We start from the raw sequence: 17,442 nt of genomic DNA, 5'->3' as shown, positions 1-17,442 counted from the left end.
CTGCACCCCCTCCTGCTCCTCCTCGTCCTCTATTAGGCCCCGTGTTGACATATTGACGTGACCTCTTCCAAAGTGATGGCGCTCACCGGCCCTTTAAGAACCAAATCCTCCAGGATGAGAGCAGGTTGCTACGGTAACCAAGGACCAACACCAATATGTGCATACACAATGACAGGTAGATCCCCCATGGAGTCTGTGACAAAATGTTTTCATGTGTATGAGAGCGTTTCATCTCAATCTGAATGTGGAGCACAGCAAAGCTCATTTTCATCCAGTACTGCCGTGAAAAGACTCTGCACGCTGTGACGGAGAAATCTACCAGACTGAGGATGGTACATGAAGCAAACATGTTAATGAAGGTGATACGGGATATGATGGAAAAGAAAACATAGACAGACAGCCAAAGTGACGAGGCAGGTGAACATGAAGAACAGATGTCTGTTTGAGATTTGAAGTCCAGGGTGAGAGGATTAATGAATTGTGTGTAGATTCAAAGAAAGAGAAGATGGAGGAACACGTTCTCTCACTCAGAATGAATCCTGCACCCATTTCCGTCTTGTTGCCATGAGCACCGAGCTGCAGCTGGCCGGACATGACAGCCAAAAGACCCCCTCCCCCCTCCATCCCTCTTTCTCCATCCTGTTTCCCCATCACCATCTGCCCTCTATCCTCCACCTTCACTTCCTCCTCTACCTGCGTCTCCTCCTCTTTCATTTAGTCCACAGCACATCACTGTGTGTGGAAGAAGCATCTTCTATTTTCTCCATCACCTTTACCACCTCCATCTGTGCCCCCCTCTCCTCCCTCCTTCATCTCTCCATCCTGTAGAAATGTAACGTAGAAGGAGAGTATAGAGCAACCTGCAGGTCGCCTCGACCTCTTCTGTTCAATCATTCATCTCGTCTGTCGGAACTGACTCCATGACCACAGGAACGAGATCAAAGAACAAAGATCTTAGATGCTTTTTTGCACTGATGATTATTTGCATTGAAGGGAGAAAATATACCCCCGACTGATGCATAATGGGTAATTTACTCACAAGCAGCACGGACGCACAGAGACGCTATTTGCTCTGCAGCTCAGTAAGCTGAACATTTAACCCTTTGTGTGCGTTCGTGAATCAGACGTGTCTCTTTGAATCATTCACAGGTTTAGAGGACGCAAAGCAGCAATATGAGATCTACAGTTTACACAAGAGGATATCATTCAACAACACTGTGCAAAGGTGGACTCAGTAGAAATGGCTCCTCCTCCAGGGCTCATCGCCCCCAGAAGACCCGCCCCCGCAGGACGTAGTGTGTATGTTCACTGCTTGTACCTACACTGCAAGCTAGCGCACGCTAGCACAAGCTAACCACCGGTGTTTTCACCCGGCTGTCCAACAGGAAGCAGACCAACTCCAAGTCCACGGGTAAAAGACAACAATGTAGCCTCATGGTTAACCTCCTCTTACACCAGGTGTTGGCTCATAATGTGATTTGGATCATGCATCATAATGTAAATCAGCCCGATGTCCCAATATAAGGACTGAGGAACAGATCCAGTGTTTGGAGTCCTGTGATCCAACAGAAAACCTTTAAAGTGTCCTGAACAGTTGCACAACTCAGGCAACGCAACATGATGCTGCAGCGAGCAGCACAGAGTCAACTACAACAAGTCAGCAGGTCACCACGACTCCAACTACGTCCATATTACTCACCTTAATCAACAACAGATTAGTTTCTCATCATAAATAACACAACCAGCAGCTACACACACACACACACACACACACACACACACACACACACACACACGTTATCATCATACCTCTGCTGTTGGTTGCGAGGTCCGCCACCTTCTGAAAGGCATCCAGGAAGGCTGCAACTGCAACAACAGTGGACCTGAGAGACACAGAACAATCGTGGTGTTTAAAAAATCTGTTTCTGTGTCTCATTGGACGAATCAGACCGACAGTGAGATTTAAATCATCATTCCTCAAGACGAGCGAGGGTGCCTCTCCTTTTGCTTGCAGCAACTCAGGGTTCAAAATATGTCTGAAGATCAGAAGTTTTTTTTTTCCATTCCTCATGGGTCATGCCGTGCTGTGTCATGGTTTGTCTTGTCATGATGTGGTGTTCCACACCGTGCCATGCTGCATCACGTCCCGTCGTTACATGTTGCATTGCGTTAGCGATGATTGGGATGAAGCAGTCAGTGTTTTTGTAATAAGCTTCGACCTCTGCTGACCTCCGGCCCGCTGCAGATCCATCTCACTGATAATTACTTCACGGTACCATCATTAATCTCTGACAGCTACAGAAGGTTAATTGAGTTGTGCACGTGTGTGTGTGTGTGCACGTGTGTGTATAAGTGTGTGTGTGTGTGTGCAGAGTGTGTATAAGTGTGTGAGTGTTGTAAAAGGCTAAAGGAAGTGTGTGTGTGTGTTTTTGTCTGGAGTGGGTGTGGTGGTTTTGTTCATGATTCATGAATGTATAAGTTTGCAGTTTGTAGGTGAGTCTTTCTCTACATGTTTGTGTGTTTACCTGACCTTCAGAGTGTGTATGTGTGTGTGTGTGTGTGTGTGTGTGTGTGTGTGTGTGTGTGTGTGTGTGTGTGTGTGTGCAGACCCAGTGAACCGGAGTATCTGGGACGAGGCGACAGCAGTGGAGCAGTGAAGCTGACATTTAAACACTTAATGAATTGAACTGATTGGATTTTCATGAGCTCAGGTTAAACACACACTCAACTGTGTGTGTGTGTGTGTGTGTGTGTGTCTGTGTGTGTGTGTGTGTGTGTGTGTGTGTGTGTGTGTGTGTGTGTGTGTCTGTGTGTGTGTGTGTGTGTGTGTGTCAGTGTATGTGTGTTACCTGAGCTGGGACTGCAGCTTGCTGGCCTTGCTGATGAAGTCATCCCAAACAGGATAACTGCCCTGAAGAAGAAAAGACGATAAAACATCAACGTGGTTAAAGTCACGCCGTCTCAGAGCTCCATCATGAATCTCTGAGCAATGACTTGAGCATCTTTGTGACTCTGTTTACAATCTTTAAACGTTCCCTAATGATAGAACCTGATGCTAGCTCTCACTCTCAGTCTCTGTCTACCTCTGTGTTTTAAACACCTGCAACACGTCGCTGCTGAGTCCAGAGTCAATCCAAACTTCTTCTGACTGCATCAAACACTGTGACAGAAACCCAGAAACCTCCATCCAGGTTAAATAAACCCATGCAGAGGGAGAGGGCTTTGATTGTTGACCATTCATTCAGAGTTTTGTCTTGTGTTTCCTGCACACGCTCATATCAAGAGGGAATAGGGATTAATGGTGATTAATGGGACCAGTCGCTATTTATGACTTAGCCCACGTCTCTCCAACAGGCACACAGCTTCTGTTTCCATTGAATTGAATGGATATAAAACATAAACCACAGTAATATCAAACTCATGTTCGGACTCTAAATACACATAAATCATGAGGATCAGACGGAAATCGAGGAGACGGATCAATAATGCTGATCTATACATCCCCCCCCCACCGTCCCCCAGGCCGTCTACAGGAAGCAAACCAGCCTTGCCCCCCCAGGCATGAAAACACAGTGACCGACTTTAACTGGGAATTTAACTGAGGACTCTTAGACGCTGCAGTGCGGAGACACATGTGTTCAGACACAAACACACAGACCCTGAGGTACGCTCCTAATGTCAGCAGGGGGGCTCCCGATGGTTTCAGGGATGGGTGGGGCTTTTATCTTCTGCAGGGAAACATCTGAGGGGTCTTCTTCACTCACTAGGTTTCTCCAGACTCTTCCACAACAACACAAGGAAACTGGATCTTAAACACACTTTAAAAATCCTACTCAGTGTCTTTAGTGTCTGCTGGACGGGACACTTAAAACAAACATGTGGGGCCAACATCAAGAGCAACTTCTTCACGCACCCAAACACGACTGGGTCCGACGCTCATTTTAACCCTCAATATCCTCCTAAATCGTGTGTTTCTTTATTGGTAAGGACAACATCTTAATGGTGCAGTTGTAGATCAAATAAAGAAACAGAGCGTGAAGGGTTTCTGTCAGCATCACCATCACTCCTCTCTGTAACCGTGCAGAGCAGCTGAGCCGAGCAGTGCTGGGTGTGTTCAGCCTTTTTTCTGTCTGTGAGAGTGATGCTCAAGCGTCATCGCCTGGCTACCGTTGCTATGGCAACCCTGCTGCTGCTACTGCTGGTGCAGCTGCAGAGGGGGCTTCAGACTGAGAGAGAGGGGAGGGTCACACGTGCATGCATCCTCACCAAACACACGCAAGCATATCCTCCCTCCTTTTTCCCCCTTCACTTACACACACACGCAGTTATTCTTTTCATTTTTGAGCGCAGCATCGGTTCACCTTCCTGCTCTTCATCACTCATTCATCATTTCGACATCACATAAACCCACATCTCATTCCATCCCCTCACTCTCTCTCATTCTCTCTCACACACACACACACACACACACACACACACACACACACACACACACACACACACACACACACACACACACACACACACACACACACACACACACACACACACACACACACACACACACACACACACACACACACACACACACACACACACACACACACACACACACACACACACACACACTGAGTCCAGGGCAGGGCCGCTGCATCAATCAGTCACTGAGGACATAAATTGTCACCGTGGCAACAACCAGAGGCAGCAGCAGCAGCAGCGTGCCCGTCCTCCAGGAATCCTCGGCTCTGTTTGTTTGTCTCTTTGAAGGAGCGTTTAAACAGGAAGTCCCTGTTTGATCCGTCTTTATGATCCATCCAGAGATAAGAACATCTATCTTGTGAGTCCTCACACTGCAGCAGGACGGGTTTACCTGCTGTTACAGACAACACTGTTTTCAAATATTAACCGATTATAAGAAAACAAACAGTTTCAACCGATGTTCAACATTACAATCCTCTGAACGCACAAACGAGACGACTTCGACCACGAGAGCACACACCTGATGTTTGTAGTAACGAATCCACAGAGAAGAGATCTCACAGAATCTCACATGATCAGACGGGACAAAAATGGAGGACGATGGTCGTGGTCAGCTGGCTCTGTGGTTTGTCTTCATGACACTCGTGTTGTCACAGTTACACAAGCTCTTCTTCTTCTTCAGTATCCCACTTGTGTTTATGTTCACCGTCATGTTTGTGAGCTGTAAGTGACGCAACATCCGGTTGGTGACGCCTTTCTCTCTGCTCGCTCTCATTGGCTTTGCAGGTATTCAATCGGAGCCAGCTCAACCTTGAATCATAAATATCAAAGATGTCTGACATGCAGAGACTTTTTAGGTCGGGTACAATCACGTCTATCTGAACCAGTTCTCTTGCCCGCTTCCATCGTTGCAACACCTGTTGGTTTGACCTGATAACTGCTCTCATATCTGGCAAACCGAGGGGCGTCCAAAACGGCTGTGTGGGGGTGCCTTAAAACCGCCTACCTTATCTGGCCCAAACAAATCCAGAGCATTCAGGACCAGAATCTAAAGTTAGAAGGAGGACATACTGGCTGCTGCATTGTTGTCAGAGAAGCCAGCACTTCAACATAGCATGTTTCTTTAATGTCTGATCATACAGTAAGATACCTTTGTCATTTCACTCACTACACATCTCACTGATTGGACTTTTAACTTCTGGCATTTTCAAATCTTGTAAAGAAGCTAATATTGTAATGTTCAGATCCTTGGCTGCTTCAAGCTTCACTTTCTTTTCATGGAGGAAGAATCTGAATGAAGCAGCTCAGGATGACACAGAGCGTCCTCAGGGAGACACAGGCAGATCAGTTCCACTTAAAGGGATCAACAGTAATGTGTCTTCATTTCACCAGCAGCTCAAAGATGAATGACACACACACACACACACACACACACACACACACACACACACACACACACAGAAGACTGACAGCAGGAGGATTACGATTTTTTTTTACAGCACAACAAGGGGGCGCTGTTGAGCTGACGACACGTCTCCGTACATATTTGAAGTTTTTGGGCTTAAATGTTTAATTTGATGATAACTGGATGTCTTCGATAAACTACCCACTCAGGAAGTCTTTCAAGTGGTGGTTATCAACTTCTTTTCTCGGGGTACTGATGGCCTAGCGGTTAGGTCAGTCCAGAGGCACTGTACATGGGTGCAGTGTTTCCTAACAGCATGTGAGCATGGATATCATGTCGCATTGTGCACGCTCGCTGTCCACACTCCATCTGCTAAATATTTACGTCTCTGCAAATACAGTTTTTAACTTGAAAACATGATGATGGTCTCAATATTATTGATGATGATGATGGTAATGATGGTAACGATGGTTTTTGTTTGATAACGACGACTTATAAGATGGTTTCTATACTGACTAGAGCTCTCAAGAACTCTATAAACCCCTCTATTTTTTCTAGATCCTTGCTTGTGTTGTACTTACTCTCTGATGTACGTTGCTTTGGATAAAAGTGTCTGCTAAGTGAACTGTAGAATTGTAGAATTGTAGAATTGTAGAACTGTAGAATTGTAGAATTGTAGAATTGTAGAAATTTACTGGATGTTTTGAGATAAGAAGAAGACTGTCTGTCTGTCTGTCAGGGACTTCATCCTGCTGCTGTGGTCAAACAGGAGTCGTTGTGTTTGATTTTTACAATCAAATCAAAGTTTATCATTCTGCTGTTCAGCCTCAACGTCTCATCTCTGAGTTTAGGAGTTTTAAGCTCTGTACATCAGAAACACTCAAAATGCACTTCACTGTTTTCAAAGACTTCAAACTGATTCACTTCAACAGCAAATGATTACGCTTCAAGCTGGAGGCCGCCATCATGTTTTCATACACGTCACCGTTAACAGACTTGATAAAGATGAACGTGTGGTGCACATGTTCATGCTCTGAGGCAAAAATGCTGCTGAAGAAATGGAGCCTGTGTGTGGACTCTCTCTCTGACCGTCCTGCAGAGGACTGTTCTCATGTGGACTCTCTCTCTGACCGTCCTGCAAAGGACTGTTCTCATGTGGACTCTCTCTCTGACCGTCCTGCAAAGGACTGTTCTCATGTGGACTCTCTGACAGTCCTGCAGAGGACTGTTCTCATGTGGACTCTCTGACAGTCCTGCAGAGGACTGTTCTCATGTGGACTCTCTCTCTGACCGTCCTGCAGAGGACTGTTCTCATGTGGACTCTCTGACAGTCCTGCAGAGGACTGTTCTCATGTGGACTCTCTGACAGTCCTGCAGAGGACTGTTCTCATGTCCTGTGATTTATCTGCATTAATCACTCTCATGTCTTCATGAGGCTGTGTGCAGCACAATCGAGCTGCTTTGGATGAATTCTCTGAGAGAAGCTGCGGGCTAACATGTCCTGAAAAAGAAGGCTGCAGAGCCTGGACACACCCACTTCCCTCCCCCCCTCCCCCTTTATCATTAGCAAATTAATGATCTCCAATAAACCGTCAGTAGGATCAAATGTCTGCTTTTCCTGCTTCCATGCAACAGATCCTCCAGGGGGGAGTTTCCCTGTGTGACATTGATTTTAATATCTGAATCACAGATCAGATTATTATTAATAATAATAATAATAATAATAATAATAATAATAATAATAAAGATAATATCTCTGCTTCATGTTACCTTCATGTCTCCGATGACAGTCTGGAAAAGCCCCCCCAGCGCGCTGCACTCCCTCTCCATCACCGTCTCCATCTTCACAAAGGAAATGACCGACACTCTCACTCGGAGCTTTTGTAGTCCATAAATGACGCGGCAGGAAACTGATCAATTAAAGGTGAAGAAGAAGAAGAAAGGTGGTTCGTTAAAAACAATACAAGGCGCTCAGTCTCGCGCGGCAGGGTTTCCCCGGTTGAAGGAGATCTGAACGCGGACACGAGCAGCAGCAGAGCCGGCGGGTACTCTCCTCCCGGAGCTCATATCCGCAGGAGGAGACACATGTTGGGGGCACAGAGGCGCAGGAAACAACGCGACGCTGTCGGAGCGAGAGAGAGAGTCAACTTTCCACCGTGAGCTGCTTCTGCTGCTGAGGGAGGAGGAGAGAGCCGGGAGCGCGCCGGAGGACACGGGAACGCGCTTCCACCTGGCCCCGCCCTCAGCGCAGGGAGCTTTTTGTAACTGAAAGAATGTTTACAGACAATGATGTGAATGTAAGAGTGTAATAAAACAGAGTGAATTCAAAGGAGAGGACCAAGTGACAGAACAAGTTTACAAGATGGTAAAGAAAAAACCGTCTTTAATCATTTATTCCTATTTTATTAAACGGCCTCACGTCAAATGCGGTTAAATAAATTGAAAAAGAAATGCCTAGAAGAGATTCAGCCTGCTAATTAATAAGCCTATGTATGAATTAAATAATTTTAAAGAACTTAAAAAATGAATAAAAGAAGGAAGACGAATTGAATATCACATTAATAAAAAAAAGTAAAACATAAATAACATAACAGTTTTGATAAAATGTAAAGGGTAAAATTAATATTTTAAAATCACATGCATGAAAGGATTCAAATACACATGTCATAAATTAAAGTAAAATATGTATCTATATTAGGGTTTCCCAACCTTGGGACCATCAAATGGGGTCCACTGAAGTGCCTAATTATAGTTCAAATAAAAAAGATAATGAAACATTCTGCCTTAAATGTCACATATTCTCCTCCTCTTCAACCATTGTAAATAAGTCTCAGAGCTCCTCAAAACATGTGTGTGAAGTTTCTTGTTCTAAATATGTATTTGATCATGCCTATAAACCCCTCTATTTCAGCCCTGCTGAGAACAGGCTGTTTCTGTGTCTGTACCTTTAAATGTAAATGAGCTGTGTCTGACCACGCCCCCTTTCTGGAAGGGCTTAGGTGTCTCGGGCTTTCTCACTCCATGTCCTATTGTTTACAGTGAGAAGGCAGACTCAGAGGGCAGAACAAACACCTAGCTGTGGGAGTGTCACCCACCTGGGGGAGGGGTTTCTGCCCTTTGGATGTCATGAAGGGAAAATCTCCAAATGGCCTGTTTGAGCACACATTTTCTGGAGCAGGCAAAAGACAGAGGGGATGGACTTTTCTCATCATTGGGGGGGTTTGTAGACAGACTAGAGACACATATAAGAGTAAGAGAAATATGGTGAAGAGGATTTTACAGAATATGTGACCTTTAATGAAGCTACAAGACGTCATCCAGTTTAGCATGTGAGGTGAGTCCATGCTAGAAACTGACAAACGTGCAGCATCTCTGTCCGTCTCTCATCCAGGTGTCATACATTAACTTCCAGCCTCGTTACTTCACCTTCACCTGGCTGCTAACATCGCACACTGAGCAAAACAAAAACTTCCCTCTGTGCACAAATCCCCACCTTTCTTCCTCTGTCCACCATAATCTACCTGAAACAGTCTGAATGTGCTCTCAGGTGAATGTTTACTACACAGTAGAAAAAAACACATCACATGATTTAATTTTTAATTTAGTTTAGTAAGAAGCTGACTGGGGTCCTTAAAGTTTTGTGAAGTCAACAGGGGCGCGTCTCCTTGAAATCATATTGGCCACCCCATGTTGAAATACACCATTCAGTCTGTTTCAACAGACGGCTTATAGTTTTGAGTGTGCAGATGTTATTTTATACATGTTCTTTAAATCCTGATTTTGGACGTACATATTGTTTTGAGAAGATGAACATGTTCCCGTTATCTTGTGTTACTAAGAGTCAATGTGATGAGTGCAGGCAGAAGGGGTTAATAAATGCTCTTCATGTGTGCACACAAACTTCAGGCCATCCCTGGACAAGTCAGAGCCCGAGCTGGGCCACCCCGGTCCAAAAAGCCTGGACACGCCCCCAGAGGTCAAAGTGGAGTCACAAGCCAAAGAAGGTTAGGGACACTGAGTAGTTGTCTAGTAAAAATTAAAAGTGAAAATGATTTAATTTATTAAAAAAAGTAAATAAATTCTTCACATTTTAAACTTTTGTATATCTCAACATGAGTTTGATTTGATATTTTTAAGTATTCAGTGACTTTGTGATTTCCTGCAAGTTTTTCAAAATGTTTGTTTCTTAACATTTCTTACTCATCACAGCTGAACATTTCATATCCTCACCTCTGAGTCAGAGAGCTTAAAACTGTTGCTGCAGACTCCTGACAGCTAGATACATGAATCTACATCACCCTCTAGTGACCACTCCACTGAACTGATAGAAAATAAAAAAAGGTTCAGATGAGGCTTGAAGAGAACAGGAGAAAAATACCAAAGAATTACAGGACCAGAAAACACAATAAAACACTAAACATGAGTTACTTTGACTTTATGATACTTTTACTATAAAAGCAGATTTTCTGTAATATTTTAAGTAAACCAGGAAGTAAAGGTACAGACTTCATGCAGTGTTCATGTGTTCTTCTATTTATTCTACTCTGAATGCACAGACTCAAACTTTAATGCTATAAATCCATTAACCGTGGTTAACTCTGGACACGACCACGGCTGCACATGAAGGAGTGCTTAATGGCTCCTCGACAGACCTCAAGAAGTGACCCGGCACCTTTCCAGCTACCAGACTTGGTCCACACCAGGACTTGAACCAGCGACCCTCAAGTACCAACAGACTGAGCTACTGCCAGCCTAAGCCTACAACCTCTGTACATGGGGCGCACACACTAACCCATAGGCTACCGGCGCCCCCTTCTGTTTGTTTGAATCCATGTCAAAAATTAAACAGTTAACAAAACATTTGGCCATGGGTTCATCTTTGACTAAGTGAATTAGTTGGTTTTGACTCTTGTCCATCTGCCCGCTGAGAGGGGAAACCTGCCGACTGAGACCTAAACTGGACATTCAGGGGGAGGCAGAACTTTTTCTAAACGATCCGAGCTCAGATGGTGGAGTGGGCAGAGCTGAAGGAAGCCTTTTAAAGCCGTGTCATTTTAACCACACAGACTTGCTGCTTAATGACAGGGAGCGACACACACGCTCTGTGCCATTATGTCCCCTGAAGAGAAGACTGAACTAATAACAGCAATCAGAGAGGCTGGGGAGGAGGAGACAGGAAGTGAAGAGATGAGGATCTGAACCCGTGAGTCACAGCTGAGATCAGGAAGTCTTTTTGGAGTCTTCTCATGCAGCACTCCCTCAGCCACACTCTCATCCGAGCTCAGACAACGTGTGTTTATTCAAACTGTAAGAGGTAAATAATCTGTAGACGCATCGCATCTCCAACCTGCAGAGTTTAAACGAGCAGGAAGGAGTCTGATCCAGAAAACACAGATGCAACCATCCATGTATCCGTCCTCTTAAGCTTATCAGGGGCTGGTCAAGGTGGCAGCAGGTTAAGCAAGTTGTCCCTCCCCCCAGCAACATTATCCATATGCAACACCATAACTTTGACTTCAGTACAAGTATGATCAAGTATTTAAATAAAAAAAAAAAAAAAAGAAAAAAAAAAAGAAAAGGAGAAGTGAGGTTTGGCAATGAGTATGCTGCAGTGAAAACTGCAAGTGCAGTCTTAGGTGAATTAAATCCAAGAGACAACCGCCAGTCTTTATAACCAATAGTCTGAAAAACCAACAGTTGTATCCAACTACTGAAACACTTCACAGCAGAACCATCAATTAACAACCCATGCTGAGCCAACAGAACAACCAGCAGCTGTTTGAATGTAGCAGACATTAAGGACATCCTGTCTTGACTCTGAGATTTATGGTGTCTAATTTTAGGGTTAGACATCAACCACCTGCTTGGTGAACTGTATCCAGTTGGTTTGAAACAGTTTCACTTTTTCTGCATAATAAAAGACAGAACAGAAACAAGATACTGACACGATGCTCAACTAATGCTTTGCGGTCTTTAGTTCACCACTGAGAGAAAGGAAACAACTCGGTATGTAAAGAGGTACTTTTTCAAATTGTCACTATTTTTGTCCAGAAACTTTGGACATGAGCATTTTCAAATGATCTCCAGGGACATATTATGTTTCCAGGTACTTTATTCATTTTCAAATAATCCCAAGAGCTGATCTTTCTGGGAGACGACCACAGCAACCTGAAAGCAGAAAGATTTACAAAGTTATTAATGCTCAATACACAAAACTCATGACTGAAACAAGGTCAGCAACGTATCTTGGAGCCAAAACGCATGCTGAAGGGCCCTTTTTCTTTTCGCCCCTGCCCTTCAAAAAGTCTGCATGCCACTGTACCTGAGTGTGCCTAGAGCCAATGATGTTTGTTAAACTTGAGAACCAGCCGCTGTTTCCACCAGGGAATGGGTCTGGAACTCATTGGAGAGCCACTGTCAGGGGCAAAAGCTATTGCATCTTTGATCTGTGGAACACCCAGCTGGGGCTTGGACTGGTAGCTGGGGCTTTGGACTGGTAGCTCTGCAATTTGGACTGGTAGCTGGGGCTTTGGACTGGTCGCTCGGCTGGTTGGGCGAGTGGGACTTGGACTGGTCGCTCGACTGCTGGGGCTGGGGCTGCTGGGGCTGCTTGGACTGCTGGGGCTTGGACTGCTGCTGGGGCTGGGACTGCTGGGGCTGGGACTGCTGGGGCTGCTGCTGGGGCTGGGACTGCTGGGGCTGGGGCTGCTTGGGCTGGTAGCTCTGCTGCTGGGGCTGCTGGGGCTGGTAGCTCTGCTGCTGGGGCTGGTAGCTCTGCTGCTGGGGCTGCTGGGGCTGCTGGGGCTGGTAGCTCTGCTGCTGGGGCTGCTGGGGCTGCTGCTGGGGCTGGGACTGCTGGGGCTGCTGCTGGGGCTGGGACTGCTGGGGCTGCTGCTGGGGCTGGGACTGCTGCTGGGGCTGGGACTGCTGGGGCTGCTGCTGGGGCTGGGACTGCTGGGGCTGCTGCTGGGGCTTGGACTGCTGGGGCTGCTGCTGGGGCTTGGGCTGGTAGCTCTGCTGCTGGGGCTGCTGCTGGGGCTTGGACTGCTGGGGCTGCTGCTGGGGCTTGGACTGCTGGGGCTGCTGCTGGGGCTTGGACTGCTGGGGCTGCTGCTGGGGCTTGGACTGCTGGGGCTGCTGCTGGGGCTTGGGCTGGTAGCTCTGCTGCTGGGGCTGCTGCTGGGGCTTGGACTGCTGGGGCTGCTGCTGGGGCTTGGACTGCTGGGGCTGCTGCTGGGGCTTGGACTGCTGGGGCTGCTGCTGGGGCTTGGACTGCTGGGGCTGCTGCTGGGGCTTGGACTGCTGGGGCTGCTGGGGCTGCTGCTGGGGCTTGGACTGCTGGGGCTGCTGCTGGGGCTTGGACTGCTGGGGCTGCTGCTGGGGCTTGGACTGCTGGGGCTGCTGCTGGGGCTTGGGCTGGTAGCTCTGCTGCTGGGGCTGCTGCTGGGGCTTGGACTGCTGGGGCTGCTGCTGGGGCTTGGACTGCTGGGGCTGCTGCTGGGGCTTGGACTGCTGGGGCTGCTGCTGGGGCTTGGACTGCTGGGGCTGCTGCTGGGGCTTGGACTGCTGGGGCTGCTGGGGCTGCTGCTGGGGCTTGGACTGCTGGGGCTTGGACTGCTGGGGCTGCTGCTGGGGCTTGGACTGCTGGGGCTTGGACTGCTGGGGCTGCTGCTGGGGCTTGGACTGCTGGGGCTGCTGCTGGGGCTTGGACTGCTGGGGCTGCTGCTGGGGCTTGGACTGCTGGGGCTGCTGCGGCTGCTGGGGCTTGGGCTGGTAGCTCTGCTGCTGGGGCTACTGCTGGGGCTGCTGGGGCTGGTAGCTCTGCTGCTGGGGCTTGGGCTGCTGGGGCTTGGGCTGCTGGGGCTTGGGCTGCTGGGGCTTGGGCTGCTGGGGCTTGGGCTGCTGGGGCTTGGGCTGCTGGGGCTGGTAGCTCTGCTGCTGGGGCTGCTGCTGGGGCTTGGACTGCTGGGGCTGCTTGGGCTGGTAGCTCTGCTGCTGGGGTGGCTGGTAGCTCTGCTGCTGGGGCTGCTGCTTGGGCTGGTAGCTCTGCTGCTGGGGCTGCTGCTGGGGCTTGGACTGCTGGGGCTGCTTGGGCTGGTAGCTCTGCTGCTGGGGCTGCTGCTGGGGCTTGGACTGCTGCTGGGGCTTGGGCTGGTAGCTCTGCTGCTGGGGCTGCTGCTGGGGCTTGGACTGCTGGGGCTGCTGCTGGGGCTGCTGCTGGGGCTTGGACTGCTGGGGCTGCTGCTGGGGCTTGGACTGCTGGGGCTGCTGCTGGGGCTTGGACTGCTGGGGCTGCTGCTGGGGCTTGGACTGCTGGGGCTGCTGCTGGGGCTGCTGCTGGGGCTTGGACTGCTGGGGCTGCTGCTGGGGCTTGGACTGCTGGGGCTGCTGGGGCTTGGGCTGGTAGCTCTGCTGCTGGGGCTACTGCTGGGGCTGCTGGGGCTGGTAGCTCTGCTGCTGGGGCTGGTAGCTCTGCTGCTTGGACTGCTGGGGCTTGGACTGCTGGGGCTTGGGCTGCTGGGGCTTGGGCTGCTGGGGCTTGGGCTGCTGGGGCTTGGGCTGCTGGGGCTTGGGCTGCTGGGGCTTGGGCTGCTGGGGCTTGGGCTGCTGGGGCTTGGGCTGCTGGGGCTGGTAGCTCTGCTGCTGGGGCTGCTGCTGGGGCTTGGACTGCTGGGGCTGCTTGGGCTGGTAGCTCTGCTGCTGGGGCTGCTTGGGCTGGTAGCTCTGCTGCTGGGGCGGCTGCTTGGGCTGGTAGCTCTGCTGCTGGGGCGGCTGCTTGGGCTGGTAGCTCTGCTGCTGGGGCGGCTGCTTGGGCTGGTAGCTCTGCTGCTGGGGCGGCTGCTTGGGCTGGTAGCTCTGCTGCTGGGGCGGCTGCTTGGGCTGGTAGCTCTGCTGCTGGGGCGGCTGCTTGGGCTGGTAGCTCTGCTGCTGGGGCTGCTGCTGGGGCTTGGACTGCTGGGGCTGCTGCTGGGGCTTGGACTGCTGGGGCTGCTGCTGGGGCTTGGACTGCTGGGGCTTGGACTGCTGGGGCTGCTGCTGGGGCTTGGACTGCTGGGGCTGCTGGGGCTGCTGCTGGGGCTTGGACTGCTGGGGCTGCTGCTGGGGCTTGGACTGCTGGGGCTGCTGCTGGGGCTTGGACTGCTGGGGCTGCTGCTGGGGCTTGGACTGCTGGGGCTGCTGCTGGGGCTTGGACTGCTGGGGCTGCTTGGGCTGGTAGCTCTGCTGCTGGGGCTACTGCTGGGGCTTGGACTGCTGGGGCTGCTTGGGCTGGTAGCTCTGCTGCTGGGGCTACTGCTGGGGCTTGGACTGCTGGGGCTGCTGCTGGGGCTTGGACTGCTGGGGCTGCTTGGGCTGGTAGCTCTGCTGCTGGGGCTACTGCTGGGGCTTGGACTGCTGGGGCTGCTTGGGCTGGTAGCTCTGCTGCTGGGGCTACTGCTGGGGCTTGGACTGCTGGGGCTGCTTGGGCTGGTAGCTCTGCTGCTGGGGCTACTGCTGGGGCTTGGACTGCTGGGGCTGCTTGGGCTGGTAGCTCTGCTGCTGGGGCTTGGACTGCTGGGGCTGCTTGGGCTGGTAGCTCTGCTGCTGGGGCTACTGCTGGGGCTTGGACTGCTGGGGCTGCTTGGGCTGGTAGCTCTGCTGCTGGGGCTTGGACTGCTGGGGCTGCTTGGGCTGGTAGCTCTGCTGCTGGGGCTACTGCTGGGGCTTGGACTGCTGGGGCTGCTTGGGCTGGTAGCTCTGCTGCTGGGGCTACTGCTGGGGCTTGGACTGCTGGGGCTGCTTGGGCTGGTAGCTGTGCTGCTGGGGCTACTGCTGGGGCTTGGACTGCTGGGGCTGCTTGGGCTGGTAGCTCCGCTGCTGGGGCTTGGACTGCTTGGGCTGGTAGCTCCGCTGCTGGGGCTGGGGCTGGGGCTGGGGCTGCGACTGGTAGCTCGGCTGCCGGGGCTGCTGGGGACGGGGATGGGACTGGTAGCTCGGCTGCCGGGGCTGCTGGGGACGGGGATGGGACTGGTAGCTCGGCTGCCGGGGCTGCTGGGGACGGGGATGGGACTGGTAGCTCGGCTGCCGGGGCTGCTGGGGACGGGACTGGGACTGGTTGCTCGGCTGCCGGGGCTGCTGGGGACGGGGATGGGACTAGTTGCTCGGCTGCCGGGGACGGGGATGGGACTGGTAGCTCGGCTGCCGGGGCTGCTGGGGACGGGGATTGGACTGGTAGCTCGGCTGCCGGGGCTGGGACTGGTAGCTCGGCTGCCGGGGACGGGGATGGGACTGGTAGCTCGGCTGCCGGGGCTGCTGGGGACGGGGATGGGACTGGTAGCTCGGCTGCCGGGGCTGCTGGGGACGGGGATTGGACTGGTAGCTCGGCTGCCGGGGCTGGGACTGGTAGCTCGGCTGCCGGGGCTGGGACTGGTAGCTCGGCTGCCGGGGCTGGGACTGGGGCTTGGACTAGTTGCGGGGCTGCTGGGGCTTGCAAGGGTAGCTGATTGCACTACCTGCCTCAGGTTGGCTATCCAAATTCCTCGACTTGAAGCGACAGCCTTCACAAAAACGTTCTCATTTTGTTGCAAAGCAATATCCCACATGTTGTCTTTGGATTGGTCAACACCTTGTGTTTGCTGCTGTGGGTTTTGTCGTATTATTGGAGGAGGCTTGTAAGTAGAAACACTTCCCTCTGGACTGTATCCATCTACTCCATGTCCATATGAACCATTGTAAGGTGCAGCAGCATGCTTCCTGTTCTCAGATGATCCACTGTCAGTGTAACTTTGTTCATAACTGCTCAGAGAACTTTCTTGTGGTGCAGAGGGTTCATTGCTTCTCGGAAAACTCTCAGTCTGTTGTACGTATGGTGTGACGGCTCTGGAGCCCACAGTGCTGTAGCTGAGCGCTGGTCAGAGCAAACATTTTAAAAGTTTAGTGAGAAGAAGTTCGTTCAGAAGAAACACCAGAGAAATCTGCAGATTGTGTGTTCTGAATCTTTACCGTTAGCATGCTGCCCACCAGCTAACAGAGAGAGCAAAAGCACCCTGACAACAAAGAAAACATTAGCTAAACAAGCAGGTCATAAAAATCACTGAAGTGCCAGATGGTAAAATTCAGCTTACCTCAGACCAAATCCTGAAGCCATTGTGTCTCTAAAGAAATTAAACCAAACAGCCTGCAGAACTTGTGCTGCAGGCAAACTACAACGGTAGAAATATTGCAGCTTCTTGAGTGCTTCACACACGCTGGTCATTTTTAAATGTTGGTGCCCGAGTCTCACTGATTAGGTTATTGGAAACAGGTTGAAGGTTTCAGCAGAGTCCCCTCCTGCAGCCAGAGCAGGTGTCAACACTTCAGCTAATAGGCCACACCTCAGGTCTCAGGTGGAGGTAACCAACTCCAATGCCTCAAAACATCATAGAATTAAGGGTTTAACGATAAACAACAAATTTATTTCAGACAACGCATCAGTTGCAAGTGAGTTTAATGCTTTCTTTATAGAATCAGTTCAGGAACTATCCAAAAACTTCAAACCTGTCGAGTTAAGACCAGACATACTCAGTCAGAAAACTAAAAAT

At 50.3% G+C, this 17,442-nt stretch overlaps 2 protein-coding genes across 4 annotated transcripts in view; both read right to left on the bottom strand.

The window, feature by feature from the left end:
• The window catches only part of LOC109997280 (MTSS I-BAR domain containing 1), a 39,285-nt gene extending 31,206 nt beyond the window's left edge, over positions 1–8,079 (bottom strand). For 2 of the 3 annotated variants that reach the window (XM_065948278.1, XM_065948277.1), the window contains exons 1-3: positions 7,655–8,079; positions 2,850–2,911; positions 1,810–1,883 (exon numbers count right to left, since the gene is read on the bottom strand). In XM_065948278.1, coding sequence (XP_065804350.1) covers positions 1,810–1,883; positions 2,850–2,911; positions 7,655–7,726 — 208 coding nt within the window. In that variant the 5' untranslated portion in view covers positions 7,727–8,079. The remainder of the gene's footprint in view (positions 1–1,809; positions 1,884–2,849; positions 2,912–7,654) is intronic. The other variant, XM_065948279.1, reaches the window with a different exon arrangement.
• Positions 8,080–11,978: 3,899 nt separating this feature from the next.
• On the bottom strand, positions 11,979–17,156 carry LOC110004571 (mucin-2-like). The gene is made up of 6 exons (XM_065948406.1): positions 16,987–17,156; positions 16,865–16,908; positions 15,058–16,769; positions 13,255–14,970; positions 12,207–12,609; positions 11,979–12,052 (listed from the first exon to the last, which is right to left on the bottom strand). Exons 1-5 carry the CDS (start codon positions 17,007–17,009, stop codon positions 12,217–12,219), a joined length of 3,888 nt encoding a protein of 1,295 aa, XP_065804478.1. The 5' UTR covers positions 17,010–17,156; the 3' UTR covers positions 11,979–12,052; positions 12,207–12,216.
• Between the last annotated feature and the right edge of the window lie 286 nt (positions 17,157–17,442).

Source organism: Labrus bergylta, chromosome 19 (genome assembly GCF_963930695.1).
Source record: "Labrus bergylta chromosome 19, fLabBer1.1, whole genome shotgun sequence".
Classification (NCBI taxonomy): domain Eukaryota; kingdom Metazoa; phylum Chordata; class Actinopteri; order Labriformes; family Labridae; genus Labrus; species Labrus bergylta.
Note: the sequence above shows the minus strand (reverse complement) of the source record. Positions and strands in the feature narration are given on the sequence as shown.